At 38.7% G+C, this 15,550-nt stretch overlaps 1 protein-coding gene across 1 annotated transcript; it reads left to right on the plus strand.

Annotated features, from left to right (window-relative positions):
- The first annotated feature begins 8,420 nt into the window (after positions 1–8,420).
- Positions 8,421–15,296, plus strand: LOC118801857 (G-protein coupled receptor family C group 6 member A-like). Its single transcript, XM_036562249.1, has 6 exons — positions 8,421–8,693; positions 8,817–9,108; positions 9,841–10,629; positions 12,035–12,241; positions 12,331–12,448; positions 13,084–15,296. Exons 1-6 carry the CDS (start codon positions 8,500–8,502, stop codon positions 14,205–14,207), a joined length of 2,724 nt encoding a protein of 907 aa, XP_036418142.1. The 5' UTR covers positions 8,421–8,499; the 3' UTR covers positions 14,208–15,296.
- The last annotated feature ends 254 nt before the right edge of the window (positions 15,297–15,550 follow it).

Genomic DNA, 15,550 nt, shown 5'->3' on the forward strand with positions numbered 1-15,550 from the left:
CATGTCTATATTGCCATTTTAGCCTCCAAATATTTTGTGCTGGCCTTGAAAAGCCAGTCCCACGATTTTTTGAAAAGTGCCCCATGATCTTAATGAGACACGAATAATCACATTTAGCATGCTGATCCACCTCTTTGTGTGGCTTTGTGTGTGCTTTATTCTTATCTACATGACCAAATGTGAAATGTGGCAGCGGAGGACAACAACTTGAAATAAACAAGCTGAAATCACACTAAGCACACTGTGCCATTGTTTCTGTAGAAACAGACAGCGGTCAATGTAATAATGTATTATTAAATACGAAAATACATTTCAAATCTAAAATGGGTTTTAAAGTCTTAAAGCTTCAAAGTTTTGTGTTAGGACTGCTAAGAAACTGCAGATGACGGAAAGTAAAGAATTACTGGGCAATTTATAGAAAGGCTTTGGCATGAGTTTTTATTTTTATAAACAAATATTATCAGCCAGTTTGCCATTGTGACAGTCTTGACAACATCATTATCTATAAAGTTATCACTTACAAGAGTTTTGAATTAACTGAGTGGAGTTGAAGAAGACAATAATGATGATGTTAGTGAAGAAGACTCCAATGAGGATGAAGAGGGGGCCAAAGAGGTGCAAAGAAGAAAAATGGCTATCGTGGAAAAAATGTCTAATTGCTCAAGTCTTGGCAGGACAAGATTGGGTAGACATTCGTCAGAAGACCAGCATATGGCACAATGCTACAGCCTGGGCACAGGACCACTGAAAGCTACTCTGCCACCTAGCTCATCTTCTGCAATTGTGCATTTTCCTCCTGGCAGAAACACAGTCAAAAGACACATAAATACCTTTAGCCAAGGTGTCCAAGACAAATCTATTCAAAGACCCCAAATGGCCCCATGAAAGTTAGAGAAACCAAAAGACGTTTTCTGCCCATGTTAGTCAATAGCATGGATGGTGATTCCACCAATGGCAGTAACAACAAGAGTTTTTCAGTTGACCAGAGGATCTCAGAGAGACCTGATGATGTAGATGTGGACAGCCTTCCTCTGCCTCCCCTTTAAGTGCTGATGGACAACTCTTTTGAGAGCAATAAAGGTCCCCCTGGCAATGAGGACGGCACCGAAACCCCTGAATCAGGGTTGTTCCAGACAGAGACAGAGATGCGGTGTCTCAACGACTATGAGCTTCACTGGGTCAGATGGGTACTGTGCTCCCCAGCAGAGCCAGTGTTCCAAGACGCTCTCAGAGTATCTCACCTGCCCGTTCTATCAGGCAGGACGCTGTGGTTGGAGGCCGCCCAGGACTGCAACCAGCAAATTGGGGTCAATGCAGAGAAAAAAGAGGTAGTCAGCCTTTACTAGCCTTTACTTCTCAAAAGATCATTCATTTGTGTCACTCATCTAATTCTTCAGCAAAGGCAGGCCCAGGTGGCCCAGACATCATCCAAGCAGAAAAAGTAGTGAGACAGGGAAGCAAAGACTTTCCCAACTTTCCTACTCGTGTTCCTCTGTACGCCACAGAATCCCAAGTCCTCCTGCACTACCTCCTATCATATAAGCAGTCCTATTTTATGTTCTTTGGGTTGTAATGCTATTTATTTAACCAATATTTTGCTAAAGAACTCTTAAAGACCTACTTTTTTATTACACTATCTCACATAACAATCAATAACATGGCATATTTTGCATAAGCGTAATGGAAATTACTCTGTGTTTTCCAAAATATCTCACAGCCTATACTTTGGTCTCTACTCTTTCCACAGTCTGTGCACATCACTGGATGCTATTCTTTCTGTCACATGTAGTCTGGAGTAGTTATGTGTCTGTTAAAATGTAACAAACAAAAAAATCTATCAAAGATGTGCCTGTCTTTACAACCCAATTTCCAAAAAAGTTAGGACACTGTGCAGAATGTAAATAAAAACAAAATACATGCAGAACGTGGTTTTACATTGTCTTGCTGAATTAAGCAAGACCTTCCCTGAAAAAGACGCCATCTGGATGGCAGTATATGGTGCCAAAACATGTATATATCATTCAGCATTAATGCTGCCTTCACAGATGTGCACCTCACCCATGCCATGTGCACTAATACATCCTCATATCCTCATGGATGCTGATTTTTGAACTGGGCACTGATAACAAGCTGAGTGGTCTTTACACAGTGTCCATGATTTCCAAAAAGAATTTCAAATTTTGATTTGTCAGACCACAGGGACACTTTTCCACTTTGCCTCAGGCCATTTTAAATGTTCTCAGGCCCAGAGAAGGTGGCGGCGTTTCTGGGTCGTTTTCATATATGGTTTCTTCTTTGCGTTTAAGAGTTTTAACTTCCATTTGTGGATGCAGCGACGAGCTGTTTTCACAGACAGTGGTTTTCAGAAATGTTTCTTAGCCCATGCAGTGATTTCCACTACAGAATCATGTCTGTTTTTAATGCATGCCTTCTGAGGGCCCAAAGATCATGGTCAGCAAATACTGGTCTTTGGCCTTGTCCCTTACATACAGAGATTTCTCCAGATTCTCTGAATCTTTTAATGTTATTATGTACCGTAGATTATGAAAAGTAAAGGATGTTGAGAAACATTCTTCTTGAATTGTTTCACTATTTGCCTGTGCAGTCTTTCACAGAGTGGTGAACCCCTCCGCATCTTAACATCTGAAAGAGTCAGCCTCTCTGGGATGCCTTTTTTACTCAGTCATGTCACTGACCTGTTGCCAATTAACCACCAGGTGTAGTATTACACAACTTGTTGCCCCAGTCCCAACATTTTTTGGAGTGTGTTGCTGGCATCAAATTCAAAATAGGCAAATATTTTTCAATATTTCAAAACAATACAATTTCTTAGTTTCATTTCATATGTTGTCGTTGTACCATTTTCAATGAAATGTAAGGTTTAAATAATCTGCACATCATTGCATTTTGTTTTTATTTACATTTTACATAGCGTCCCAACTTTTTTGGAAATGGGGTGTATTTATTTATGTATGTATTATTTCTATGTCAAACTGAATGCTATTCAATTAAATGTGTTTAATTAAACAATATTGCCATAAAATTTAAGCCTTGCATGAAGCCTGTTAACTATCTTGGTGGCAGGTATAGGGGCATATACAATATTATAATAAATAAATAAAACATAAAATAAGATGCTCTAAGATTCCTAAATTAAGATTTGCTTATGTAATACGAATTAGTGAAAAATCTTATCTTGACCTGTCAGATCTTAAGTTAAGACAAAAATACGGGAAGGCTCTGTAATATGGCCCCTGGGTTACAAACACTAATATCTGGCATTCAGTCATTTTTAGCTAAAGACATTCTGTTAAGTGTATTATACAATTAATGTTTATAATTCTCCATTTTCAGCTTGTTGACACTCTTTGTAAAGGTAAACTTCATTTTGGAAAATCCTTCAATGAAAATGGTAAGTTTGAGATTTATGATGCCATGATGTGGAAACACAATGGTAATAAAAAAAACATCTGAAGTGGTGTGAAAATTCCTTATAAAGAATGGGGATGATAGGATCTATGACCACAAAATCCTATGGACCAACTATCCATGTGTCTACATCTGTGTGTTCAGAGCCATGTCTCCCAGGCACAGAAAACAACATATCAAGTATCTCCTGTTGTTATACCTATGGCAATATACTGCTCAAATGAAATGGGTCAGTTAATGAACTTTTGTTAAATCAGTGCTAACCTGTGGAAGATGTCTGATAATATACACAGGGGTTATTCTACATGACCATTACGTGGTTATTATTATTATTTTTCAAGTTGGCACTTAGTGCTCAAGGGGAGTGGTTCTAAATACTAAAATGACTTTTCCCCAAAATGGTCTCATCTCAAACAAGTGAAATGATGCACATTATTCTGATGCATTAGTGCAGGCACAAGTTCCATAACCCTCTCAGTGTCATAACCCCATTTAGTGCCATTGTCCTAGATTGGAGTTGAGAAATGCTGCAGCCAGTTCCATAATTATTGGCACCTTTGAAAAAGATGGGCTAAAATAGTCATGAAAAATGTCTTTGTGGTTAATTAGCCTCACACTGAAAATATATGAGCTTAAAAAATGTAAGAAATCTTAACATTTTATTGAACTAAATTTAGACTAAAACTTATCAAAGAAAATGCATGTTTCTCAATTATCATATCCATAAATACGCTCCTCTGTCTGCTTTCTTTGTGCTGCTGAATATGTTGATTTTGCTGGATAGATGATTGAAAAAGTAATTTTATTGCAATTCTTAGACTAAAATGATTCTCAACAGCTGTCATTCAGAATGTAAACAGTACCTGAAAAGTTAATCATTAGTTTTGTTCCATGGCAGACAGCTAAATTTTCACAAGGTAACATCTTCCTAGTATAGTCTAATCTAAGCCCAGCATGTTTAGCTGCACCGCTACGCAGGCAAGCGGCAACTTTTAATGGAAGTTTAGTCATATGTACGCTGCAAATTCTGCAAGTTAAGCTTAATGTGTCACCTTTTGACAGCATAGATAAACAGCCCCAAAACATTGCAGATCCTCCACCATACTCCACAGTAGCCACGTGCAGCCTGATAATCCGTTAATAATCCGACTAATAGCTCAATCGGAATAGAACACGTCCATGTAAACACCTCAATCGGAATAGTCTAGCCCGATTGAAGCCATTCGGAATACAATTTCTATCCGACTGAACGAGGTGGGTAAACCTCTAAATAATCCGTTAAATAGAAGAATAATAGCCATGTAAACGCCTGAATCCGATTACATTCCCAATCGGAACGTGTAAGTATGTTCTGCGCATGTGCGTCGCGTCATGGCGAAAGTTTATACTGTTCAGCATGGCGGAGCAGAAACTGGTCTGCAGAGGAGACGAAGTTTATGCTCTGAGCTTTAAAAAGCGGCGGTGGGACGGACGACCAGCTTATGAGTCTCAGAACACGACGTCTTCCTCTCGCCGCTTCCTTTATAAGCACATGTGAAGCACGTTTTCCTGAGTCTGACATCATTTTAAAGCAATTAAAACACAAGCGCGCCAACTGGAAACTCATCTCACGCGGACTGGACCTCACGTGATGTTCGCTGTCATGGTAACGTTTACTCTAAACGCTACTCCACGCATGCGCGTCATATTGCATCGGATTACTTGTAGTGAGCATGTAAACGAAGATTTTCCATCAGATTGTTGAATAGAGTGTGCATATAAACACCTCAGTCTGAATCTGTAATCGGATTGTATTCAATCGGATTGGCAAAAATCTTTGCATGTAAACACAGCCAGTGAGGATGAGGGGTTATTTTTTTTTTGTATTACTATCCTTGTATTATTATCCTACACCAAACCCACCTTACAAGATCTTTTAATTTTCCATAAATCTGTATTTTTGTCTCATTTGACCATAGAGTTCTGTCAAACTCAAAGCACCAGTAGTGTCTCCAGTTGCTTACATTTGTTAGATTCCAAACACTGACACTGACATGGAGGTGGTGTCTAATTGTAGCTTTAGAGACTTGGTGACCCCAAAATGCTGCCATCTTCAGCGAGTCTCCAAACTAGATCCTTTTTGTCTCTCTAACCATCCTACTCACTGTGCAAATGGGTTAAACACGCTTCCATCTTATTTTAAGCTCAGTTATTGCCCTGAGGATGTGGGCATTTTCAGGTGTGTAGAAGGTCAACACACTTTTAGCTCATTTCATTTGCATATTCTCTAATCCTGCCCCATGTAGATGAATGAATGAGTAAATTCGGACTATGTGAGTCCATCCGGATTTTTACTTTTTTAAAGTCTGCATGGAGTATTAAAGAGCAACTTGACCCCACTATTTTCAGCTAACTCCACCACTGGCTCAACTTTGAAAATGCCCAAAAATGGGAGGGGCACACTGAGAGGGGCACTGCAGTGATCTACGGGTTTGGAGGTGGGGCTGCGAGGGAAACCAGGTGGGCTGGGCTGCTGTGTTTTCAAGTGCTAGCGTACATTAGCTACCAGAAAATATGGAGAGTCACAGAATCAAACAGCACTTTTGCAACTGAGAGGTCTTACAAGGCCGACGATTTTTCTACACTACCATCCCCATCTTCTACGAGGGAAGGTGTTTCTGATCAGGCAGTGAGTCATGAGTCTTAACAGTATCAGCCACTGACTCAAACCACTGAAGGGTCAACGTAGTGCAGGAAAATGATCAACAGCGAGCGGCAGAGGCACCGAATGGTAGAACATTCCCTAAAACCGTAACAGCTAGCTTCGAATTATCTGTTCAGCAGGTCTATATTCAGTATATCCTGAGTCCTGATTTCATAGATGCGCTGAATTCCGAATGTATGAAGTGGATTTCTTTGAACACTAAGTTTCATTCAGTTTGACTTTAAGGTCGCAGACTGCATCACCGGTCAGACAGGGTTTGCTGCAGTGGCACTAAATCCTTATCTTCTGCAAGCTGTTCATGGCACTTACTGGTGTTATATCCGATTCACTTCCCACTTAAATTCACGTTTCCCTTCATAATTCAAACTCTCGTGCGCCGCACTCACTGAACAGAAATCAACGGCAAGCAACACAGAAACTACGGAAAGCAGAAAAAAGGTGGAGAAAGGCAGTATGGATGAAAGGTTGGCACAGTCGGCCATGTAACGTTAACTTTTCCTGAACCTTTTCGCTTTCCATAGTTCCAGTGCTGCTTGCCACCCTTGTGAGGTGGTGCTGGGGGTATTAAGCTCAGTGCATGAGTGTGGTTGTCTCCTCGCTCTAGGCTCCTATGCTTTCACATTTATGAGTGCAGCGTGAGTAGGGCCTCATCAGGGGCTGGTAACATTCTTTGACTGATTTGCATACTGTGACGTGTATGAAGTATGAAGGTCATCCGCACCTAGAGCAGAGTTGAACCAGAGGAGTGCAGCAGAGGCAGAACTGACCATGATAAAAATGATATTTTTACAGGTTTGGAAAGATGTGTTCACATTTTTAGCAAGGCTGGTATATTTCATTATTATAGAGCAGTGCACTTCAGATGTTAATGAAAAAAAGGCCTTAGGATGTAATTGTGCTTTAATCAGGCATCCAGTACTTCCTGTTTTACTAGGGTATAAATATGAGGTGATTCTGTTTCATTCAATTATATAAGAATTTATAAGGGCTGCCAATAACTGACATATTTTATTTTTTTACAGGTTTTTGTGTTTTTAGACTAAATTTACCTCAATTACATGTTAGATTTCTTACCAATCTTTTTCAAAGTTGCCAATAATTATGGTGCTGATTCACTCATAAGGTGTCTCACTGGCACAAAAAATGCATCTCCAGTGCAGGTTTTGTACTGGTCTATCCAGACATTCAAAGATTTTGGGCTAGGGTACTAGAAATTACTGGGTCAGCACTGACACCAAACTCTCAATCTCATGGGTTACAATCTCTTATTGATGTCATGAGGGGTGTTACGGTTAACTGCTTTCTTGCAACATGTTACAAACCTATTAAGCACATACAGAGATGGAAACCCTTCAGTACCGCTTACCATCCAACTTCAACCCCTTAAAGTATGATACAAAATATCACAAACATAATGGAACTTAATCAACAAGTTTAAAAAAAATCAAGAACCTCAATAGTTATGCATGAAAAAGCATTTGTATTCAGCCTGGTGATGCACAAGTGCTTAAATTAATTTTCGGGGTGGCAGATTGAGATAATTAAAATTGCCTTTGTGGAGTTCACACATCTGAGTTTGATAGGTTTTTCTCAGGTAGACCTGTTCTTGTATGCACATTTTACCCATTAAATCCAGCACATGCTTTTAAACCAAAACAAATTGAGTAAAAGAAAACATGAAGTGAAAAAGCAGACCACAGTTCAAGACTCAGATTCTTCAGAAAACACTTTAAAAGAGGTGATGTTATTATGCTTAGGTGTAAAAACAGCATCCAGGAAAAGCTAAATCCTTTATGAACAAGAGAAGCTTGTTAAAATAAGAAAAATCATAATAAGAGATAGACTGAAATACTTGAAACATCTCGCACAAAAGATGGAAAAGTAACATTTAAATGTCTCAAAGGTGCACTTTCACTTGCTTTCCTCTACTGTTAACATTCTGGACTGACTGACTCTTCTTCTATTCTCTTCAGACGATTTTCAGACAGGAAAAAATATAAAAAATAAAGTGAAACTTGGACTCAGGAGCAGGCTTTCAACTTTTTTTCCATCTTACCCTTGAGGGCTTCTATAGACGAAAACCCAAAAGGCAGAACTACGTAAATACGTGCGTCATTTCTGGGTTGTGCATTCTCAGTTGACAATTTCTCCTGTTACCTTTAGATAAAACAACTATCCTGTGATTCCTGTCCTGCCACATTCTTCCTCTTGATGGTTTAACTTTCATCAGAACATTGTTTGTGTCTGTGTTCCTTTCACACCACATCTTGCTGTCTTTCTCTAAGAACACACCCCTGGAACACTGAATTAAGCTCCACCACAAATTTCTATTCCTTCACTCCAGTTTCAGACAGTGAGTTCTCAATATGAGGTCTCTTTCATGTCTTTTTGTGCTGGGGGTGGCTGTAATGTTGGGGTTGCAGTTTCAATTCAGTGTTACAGAGTCCATGTATGGGGCGTATGCACCTGGGGACATTGTCATTGGGATTCTGAGCTCAGTTCACACTGACATAAAAGATCTTCAGCCTTGGATCCTTCCAGATACGTCTGTCTGTATAAAGTGAGTATTAGGAGTTTCCTTGGTTGTATCAAATTGCTTTAAAACAATATCCTCACATAATTACCTCTACGTATTAAAACCACACTCTCATTCTAACTAATGTTCTTTGTCTCTTTATTTCAGCTTTGATCTATTAACATTTGTACTATCTTTAGCTTCAATTCACACAATTGAAATGATCAATGACTCTGGATTTCTTCCTGGGATTCAGCTTGGACATCTGATGTGTGATCCGTGTGCATATGCAACCAAGGCCGTACAGTGTGTGGCGGACATGCTGGCTGTTAATGGGTCACTTACAGTCCTCTCTGACTTTTCAAAATTCAGTCCACCTGTGAAAGCCTTCCTTGGCGAAAGATACACTGAAACATCTATTCCTGCTGCCAAACTGATTAGCCTGTACAAGATTCCCCAGGTAATACTGAATAACTTGTCATTATTATGTTTGTTTGTTTATATATTTATGCAAGATATTTTCTATGTAGTCATTTTTTCATTAAACTGTTTGTGATCCACCAGGGTCTGTGTGGATCCTTTCTGATCCTTTCTCTGAGTTTGCATGGTCTCCCCGTGTCTGTGTGGGTTTCCTCCCACAGTCCAAAGACATGCAGTCAGGCTAATTGGACACATTATATTGCCCCTAAGTGTGGTTGTGTGTGTGGATGTATATGTATATGTCCAGTGATCGCTGGGATGGGCTCCAACACCCCCCTGTTCTTATTATATAATTTTACTCTTCAATTGTTAAGCTGCTTTGTGTAAGAAAGGTGCTTTATAAATACAATGTATTTTTATTATTATTATTATTATTATTATTATTATTATTACTATTATTATTATATTGTTAAATTGTTATATGAAATTAGGGCCACAGTATTGTTGTTGACAAACAAAATAGTTAATAAAAAAATTCACAAGCACATTTATGAAGAAAAATGTCTGAACAATTAAATTTAGGGCAAAATGGGGCCAGTTTTTGCTTGGTTGTTGATTTCTAAACAGCTTCATTCCTTTGGACACCAACACAGTTTTTCTTGCACATTTTCATTCATATAAAATCAGTTCAGTTTCTTCCTTCTTAATGTTATGTTACATGTACACTAAAAGGATCAGTTTATATCTAAACATTTCAACTTTCTCATTACAGGTGAGTTGCACATCTTCTGCAGCAGCCCTAAGTGACAAGTTACGCTACACATCCTTCTTTCGTGTCATTCCAAGTAACATATACCAGACACAGGCATTGGCAAAGCTGATGAGGCACTTTAACTGGGACTGGATTGGGGTTATGAGCCTTGATGATGATTATGGTAAAGGTATCTATGAGAACTTTGTGCGTCATGCAGAGAAAGAGAGGATATGCTTTGACTTTGATGAAGTGGTATCAAACTACGGTAATGTGAAACAGCGCATCAAGGAGGTGGCTGATATTATCCGAAACTCCACTGCTAAAGTTGTGGTGCTCTTCCTAAGAATTCAGCAGGTAGAGATGCTCTTTGAAGAGATGATTAAGACAAACACTTCTCGAATCTGGATCGCCAGTAACACATGGTCTATGTCTCGCCTCTTAATGAAGATGAAGGGCATAAACAAGGTGGGAGACATTCTTGGCACTACCTTCATCACAGGGAACATCCCAGGTTTTGAAGACTACCTCCAGAATCTGAGGCCACGTCCAGGGGCGAGAAATGACTTCATCAGGGAGTACAAACAAATGAGATTTAACTGCAGTCAGCAGTCGGAGCACACGTCCCCTTTAGCCTGCAATGTGACAGACCCCCAGGAGGCAAACGATGACTACCTGCTAGATGCTGTGGACGTGACGGAGGCCTACAATCAGAGAATAGCAGTGTATGCTGTAGCTCATGCCATGAAGAAACTTCTTCAGTGCAATGACACTGCCTGCTCTGGAGATACCAACTTACCGCCGTATAAGGTAAAAATGGGGTGTAATAATATACAACCCCATTTCCAAAAAAGTTGGGATGCTGTGCAGAATGTACAGAATGCAATGCTATGCAAATCATGTAATACTGCAAAGACAACATATCAAATGTTAAAACTGAGATCTGAAAAAAGTTGGGACAGGGGCAAGTTTACCACTGTGTTTCATTACCTCTTCTTTTAACAACACTCTGTACATTTGGGAACTGAGGAGACTGCTGTAGTTTAGAAAGTGAAATGTTTTCCCATTATTGAATACTACATCATCATGAATACTGGCTTTTGAACTGTGCACTGATAACAAGCTGAGTGGTCTTTTAGCCCGGAGGTCACAGTGTCCATGATTTCCAAAAAAAAATTCAAATGTTGATTTGTCAGACCACAGGACACTTTTCCACTTCCCCTCAGTCCATCTTAAATGAGCTTGGGCCCAGAGAAGGTGGCAGCATTTCTGGATCCTGTTTATGTACAGTTTCTTCTTTGTGTTTTAAAGTTTTAACTTGTATTTGTGGATGCAGCGACGAAGTGTGTTCACAGACAGTGGTTTTTAAAAGTGTTTCTGAGCCCATGCAGTGATTTTTCAACTGCAAAATCATGTCTGTTTTTAATGCAGTGCTGCCTGAGGGCCCAAAGACCGTGGCCAGCAAATATTGTTTTTTGGCCTTGTCCCCTACATACAGAGATTTCACCAGATTCTCTGAATCTTGTAATGCTATTATTATTAATGTTATTAGATGATGAAAAGCAAAACTTATTTGCTGTTTTATGTTGAGAAATGTTATTCTTGCCTGGGCAGTGGTGAATTCCTCCTCATGTTTACTTCTGAAAGCCTCTCTGGGATGCGTTTTTATACACAGTCATGTTACTGATCTGTTGTCAATCAACCACCAGGTGTTTTTTTAGCATTACACAACTTTACCAGCCTTTCGTGCCTCCGTCCCAACTTTTTTGGAATGTGTTGTTGGCATCAAATTCATAATAGGCATGTATTTTTCAAAAAAACAATGAAATTTCTCAGTTTCAAAGTTTGATATGTTATCATTGTACTATTTTCAATTAAATATAGGGTTTAAATGATTTGCACATCATTGCATTTTGTTTTTATTTACAACTTTTTTGGAAATGTGGTTGTACATCTTGCTTGTTACACATTACTGTTAATTATCAATATATTTAATAGTAAAAATTTTTATACAATCATTAAGTTTTTTTACAGGGAATACTACTTTCTTTGTAGAGTTTTAACGAAGTAAAATTTACTGTATTAGGTTTGCTGTTCATCATGTTTTGATAGTTCTGGGTTGCAAACACTAGTATTTAGCATTCAGTATTATTTTAGTTGAGATCATTCTGTTAACTATATAAATAAAGGAAGGTTTATTCCTCTGCATTTACAGCTTGTGGACATTCTTCGTAAGGTGAACTTCACTTTGGACAATCAGACATACTCCTTCAATGAAAATGGTGAATTTGAGAATGGTTATGACGTCATGATGTGGAAACAGAATGGTGATGAAAAAGTATGTGAAGTGGTAGGAAAGTTTCTAATAAAGACTGGAGACATTGAGATCTATAAACACAAAATCCCCTGGACCAACAATACGGTGAGATAAAATGACAAAATGTCTGTACCACAGTGCATTAGCATTATCTAAAGCATTAATAACTAAAAACCCTTCTTCTTTACATCCAGGTGCCCTGGTCAAGGTGTTCACAGCCATGTCCCCCTGGCACAGGGAAGAACATATCAAGCATCTCCTGTTGCTATGACTGTACTAACTGTACTGAAGGATTTTATTCTAATGAAACAGGTGAGTAAGATAATAAACTGTTGTTGAAGCAATGCTAACCAGTGGACGATGTCTGATGTCTGGGTTATTCTAGATGGTTATTCTAGAGTTATTTAAGATCATTATTCCTTCTCCACCAAACTTTTCTTGCGCTGACATTGCTTTTGGAGCCAAACTCTGTATATAGACACTTTTCAGTGAGCTGTTGTTGCTGCTAGACATTAACACTTTAGAAAAACTGCATTTACAACTGATCGGGGCAGCTCTAGTGCAGCTGAAATTTGACAAAGTAAAATGTTAAAAAGTGGTAACTTATAACAGTGCCATATTGAAAGTCACTGAGCTCTCATTCTACCGCAAGTGTTTCTCTACAGAAACTCTACAGCTGCTTGATTTTGTGCTACTGTTAACAATGTGTGAGGCTGAAATAGCTAAACCGACTAAGAAGTAGGAATGTCCACATTCTTTCGGCTATATAGAGTATGTCTGTATTAAATACTTGAACTTGATATAAAATATAAAGTTGCTAAAAGAGTTTTGGAGCAATGTCACAAAATAGCCCTTTTTGGTATATTGTGTAGAAACGAAAACAATTAATAATTCTGTCTATATTACCCACTTAAATGTCAAATGTTTCTCTTTCTTTCTCTACACAGATCAGCACACTTGTAAACAATGTCCAGAAGGCTCTTGGTCTCTTCCAGGATCGAGGGAATGTCAGAAATGGAAGGTTTGGTTTTTGGAGTGGTCTTCAGCTTATTCCATTGTAGTGGTGATTGGAACAGTAATAGGTGCACTACTGCTGGTGTTCTCATTTATCTTTTACATTCTACACAGAGAAAAACCCATCATAAAGGACATCTTAGTTATTTCTTGTTTGATGAAATTTGGCCTGATGGTGAGTTTTGGAGGTGTAATACTTTTCTTAGGCAGCCCAAATATCCATCTTTGCAGAGCACAACAGATCATGTATGGTCTTGGGTTCACTCTCTGTGTGTCCTGCATTCTGGTTAAGGCCCTTCACATATTCTTAGAGTTAATGTCCTCTAATCCTGCAAAGCAGCGCAAACTAAGAAAGTTTGATAAGCCCTTTGTCATCATAGGAATCTTCACTGCTATTCAAGCTCTCATCTGTATCTTCTGGATGATCTTTGATCCTGTTGATGTTGAGGAGAAACAATCAAAAACTCAGTTACTTACTCTGAACCGTCTGTGCACTCAGGGCTCTATGTATGGCTTTGGTGTGATGCATGTCTACATTGCTTTACTAGCTGTGGTGTGTTTTGGACTGGCCTTCAAGGGGAGAGATAACGAGACTGATCCTATAATCTTCAGTATGCTCATCCATCTGTTTGCCTGGCTTTGCTTTATTCCAATCTTTATCACTCAATATGAATCACGCCCCATCGTCCAGATCTCTGGCATTATGGTCTCCAACTATGGAGTCATCTTCTGCCACTTTGCTCCAAAATGGTTTAAGACCCTCTCAGAAAAGGCTGAAACATTGAAGGCAGTAAAACCACCAGTTGATTCTCTCACAAATGACTCAGACTCTGGAGTGATTTCTAACTTCACATTTGGCTCAAGAGAGTCAATACACAGCATTCCACTGAGTCGATTCAGCATTGCAGAGTCAGAACAATCCAACTGGGATATTGACAGCCTGCGTCTGTCAGAAGCCAGTATAGCCTCATTTAGGCGTCGGAGACGAAGTTGGAGATCAAGAAGTCTGAGACCAAGAAGTCTGAGACCAAGAAGCTGGACACTAAGGAGTTTATAAGCCTGTTCAATTGGTTAACTCATCTGTAAAATCTGTAATAAAATTCTTACACATCTTACCAGTTATAAACAGCAGGACAAGCACGTTTCTAGTGGGTGGTATTTTCTACAAACCCAGATGTTTGCATCACACATGGTCATATCAAAACTAAAAGTTGTTGATATAGCACGTACGAAAATATAAAGTTATACCTGTAGCTGCCATTTAATCACCTCTTTCTTTCTCCCCCTGCTGATGTTCTACCAATGTATAAAAGATAGAGAGACCTAAACCAAGACTAATGGTTGAATGACTTTTTTAAATCATCTGTCATTTTGCTAGTTAAAAAGTGTTTAATATGGATACACACACTAGGAAACTAAGGCGAGTAGCAGTGGACAAAAACCTTTTTTTTTCTTCAATTTGTGGAGACATCTACATCTACTGCATGGACAGAATTTAAATTATTTAGCCATTATTGAAATACAGTAGGTAATTTGGCCTGTGATTTTCTTAGGGAGGAAGGTAGGAAAACACTGGTCCAGATGTTCCAGGGTGTGTTATAAAACAGTGTTGAGAGAATATCATAAAGAGATAATACCACTGTGTTGTTTGTCTTCTTTTTAATCTTAGTTAAATCCTCCTTAATTTAAAAAAAACTTTCAGATGTCTGTTTAATGTGTGCTCGATAGAGTTTGTCGCAGCCAGACATTTCTAAGGCACATATATTTTTTTAAAAATCTGTGTTAAAAACATATTCTTTATTGTTCTGTGAGTTCTGTATGTACAGTTGTGTATTTTTTATATTTTACAAATAATAGAAATATGTTTGGCCAAATGGTCACACTCACTTGACATAAACTGCAAACATCATTCTGGTGTATTGTAATAATGGCTAGAGATTGGTGAGCCAGCATCCCCCAGTAAACCCCAAGACTGACAGGGTACTCCTGGTTGTGCCCTTGGGAAAGGCAGCTAACCCCCCTCCTACTGGCAGTGTTGAGCATACTTATGCAGAAAATGACAAATTTCCGTTCTAGGATCACTATCAAACTTCTTAGTGCCATAAACCTGTCTGGTGCTTTCTTTTGGAGAAAGAGGGCTACATTTTCTTTTTGATATCATTTATCTAGAATTGTTTTTAATCAGACAAAACCAGCTACTCTGTGTATATGGAGAGTCACTGATTGTCAAATCCTGTGTTGTTGTTCTTTCAGTGTTATTATTTATTAAAGAATGATTATGTATAAGTTGATTACATGTTTTATGTTTGTCTTTTATTTTTTTGTTTAATCTAATCCTGTGTGTTGGGACAAGAATGTGTGAAACTAAACATGCATGGTAATGTATGAAGTTAAATGAGT

The sequence above is a fragment of the Colossoma macropomum genome, unplaced genomic scaffold, assembly GCF_904425465.1.
Source record: "Colossoma macropomum unplaced genomic scaffold, Colossoma_macropomum, whole genome shotgun sequence".
Taxonomy (NCBI): domain Eukaryota; kingdom Metazoa; phylum Chordata; class Actinopteri; order Characiformes; family Serrasalmidae; genus Colossoma; species Colossoma macropomum.

Bases quoted from the DNA above. Each gene is read 5' to 3' on its own strand.
- LOC118801857 (XM_036562249.1), top strand. From the start codon at position 8,500: ATGAGGTCTCTTTCATGTCTTTTTGTGCTGGGGGTGGCTGTAATGTTG. The intron at 9,109-9,840 runs GTAATACTGAAT...TTCTCATTACAG, and splicing joins GCCTGTACAAGATTCCCCAG to GTGAGTTGCACATCTTCTGC. The intron at 12,242-12,330 runs GTGAGATAAAAT...CTTTACATCCAG, and splicing joins TCCCCTGGACCAACAATACG to GTGCCCTGGTCAAGGTGTTC.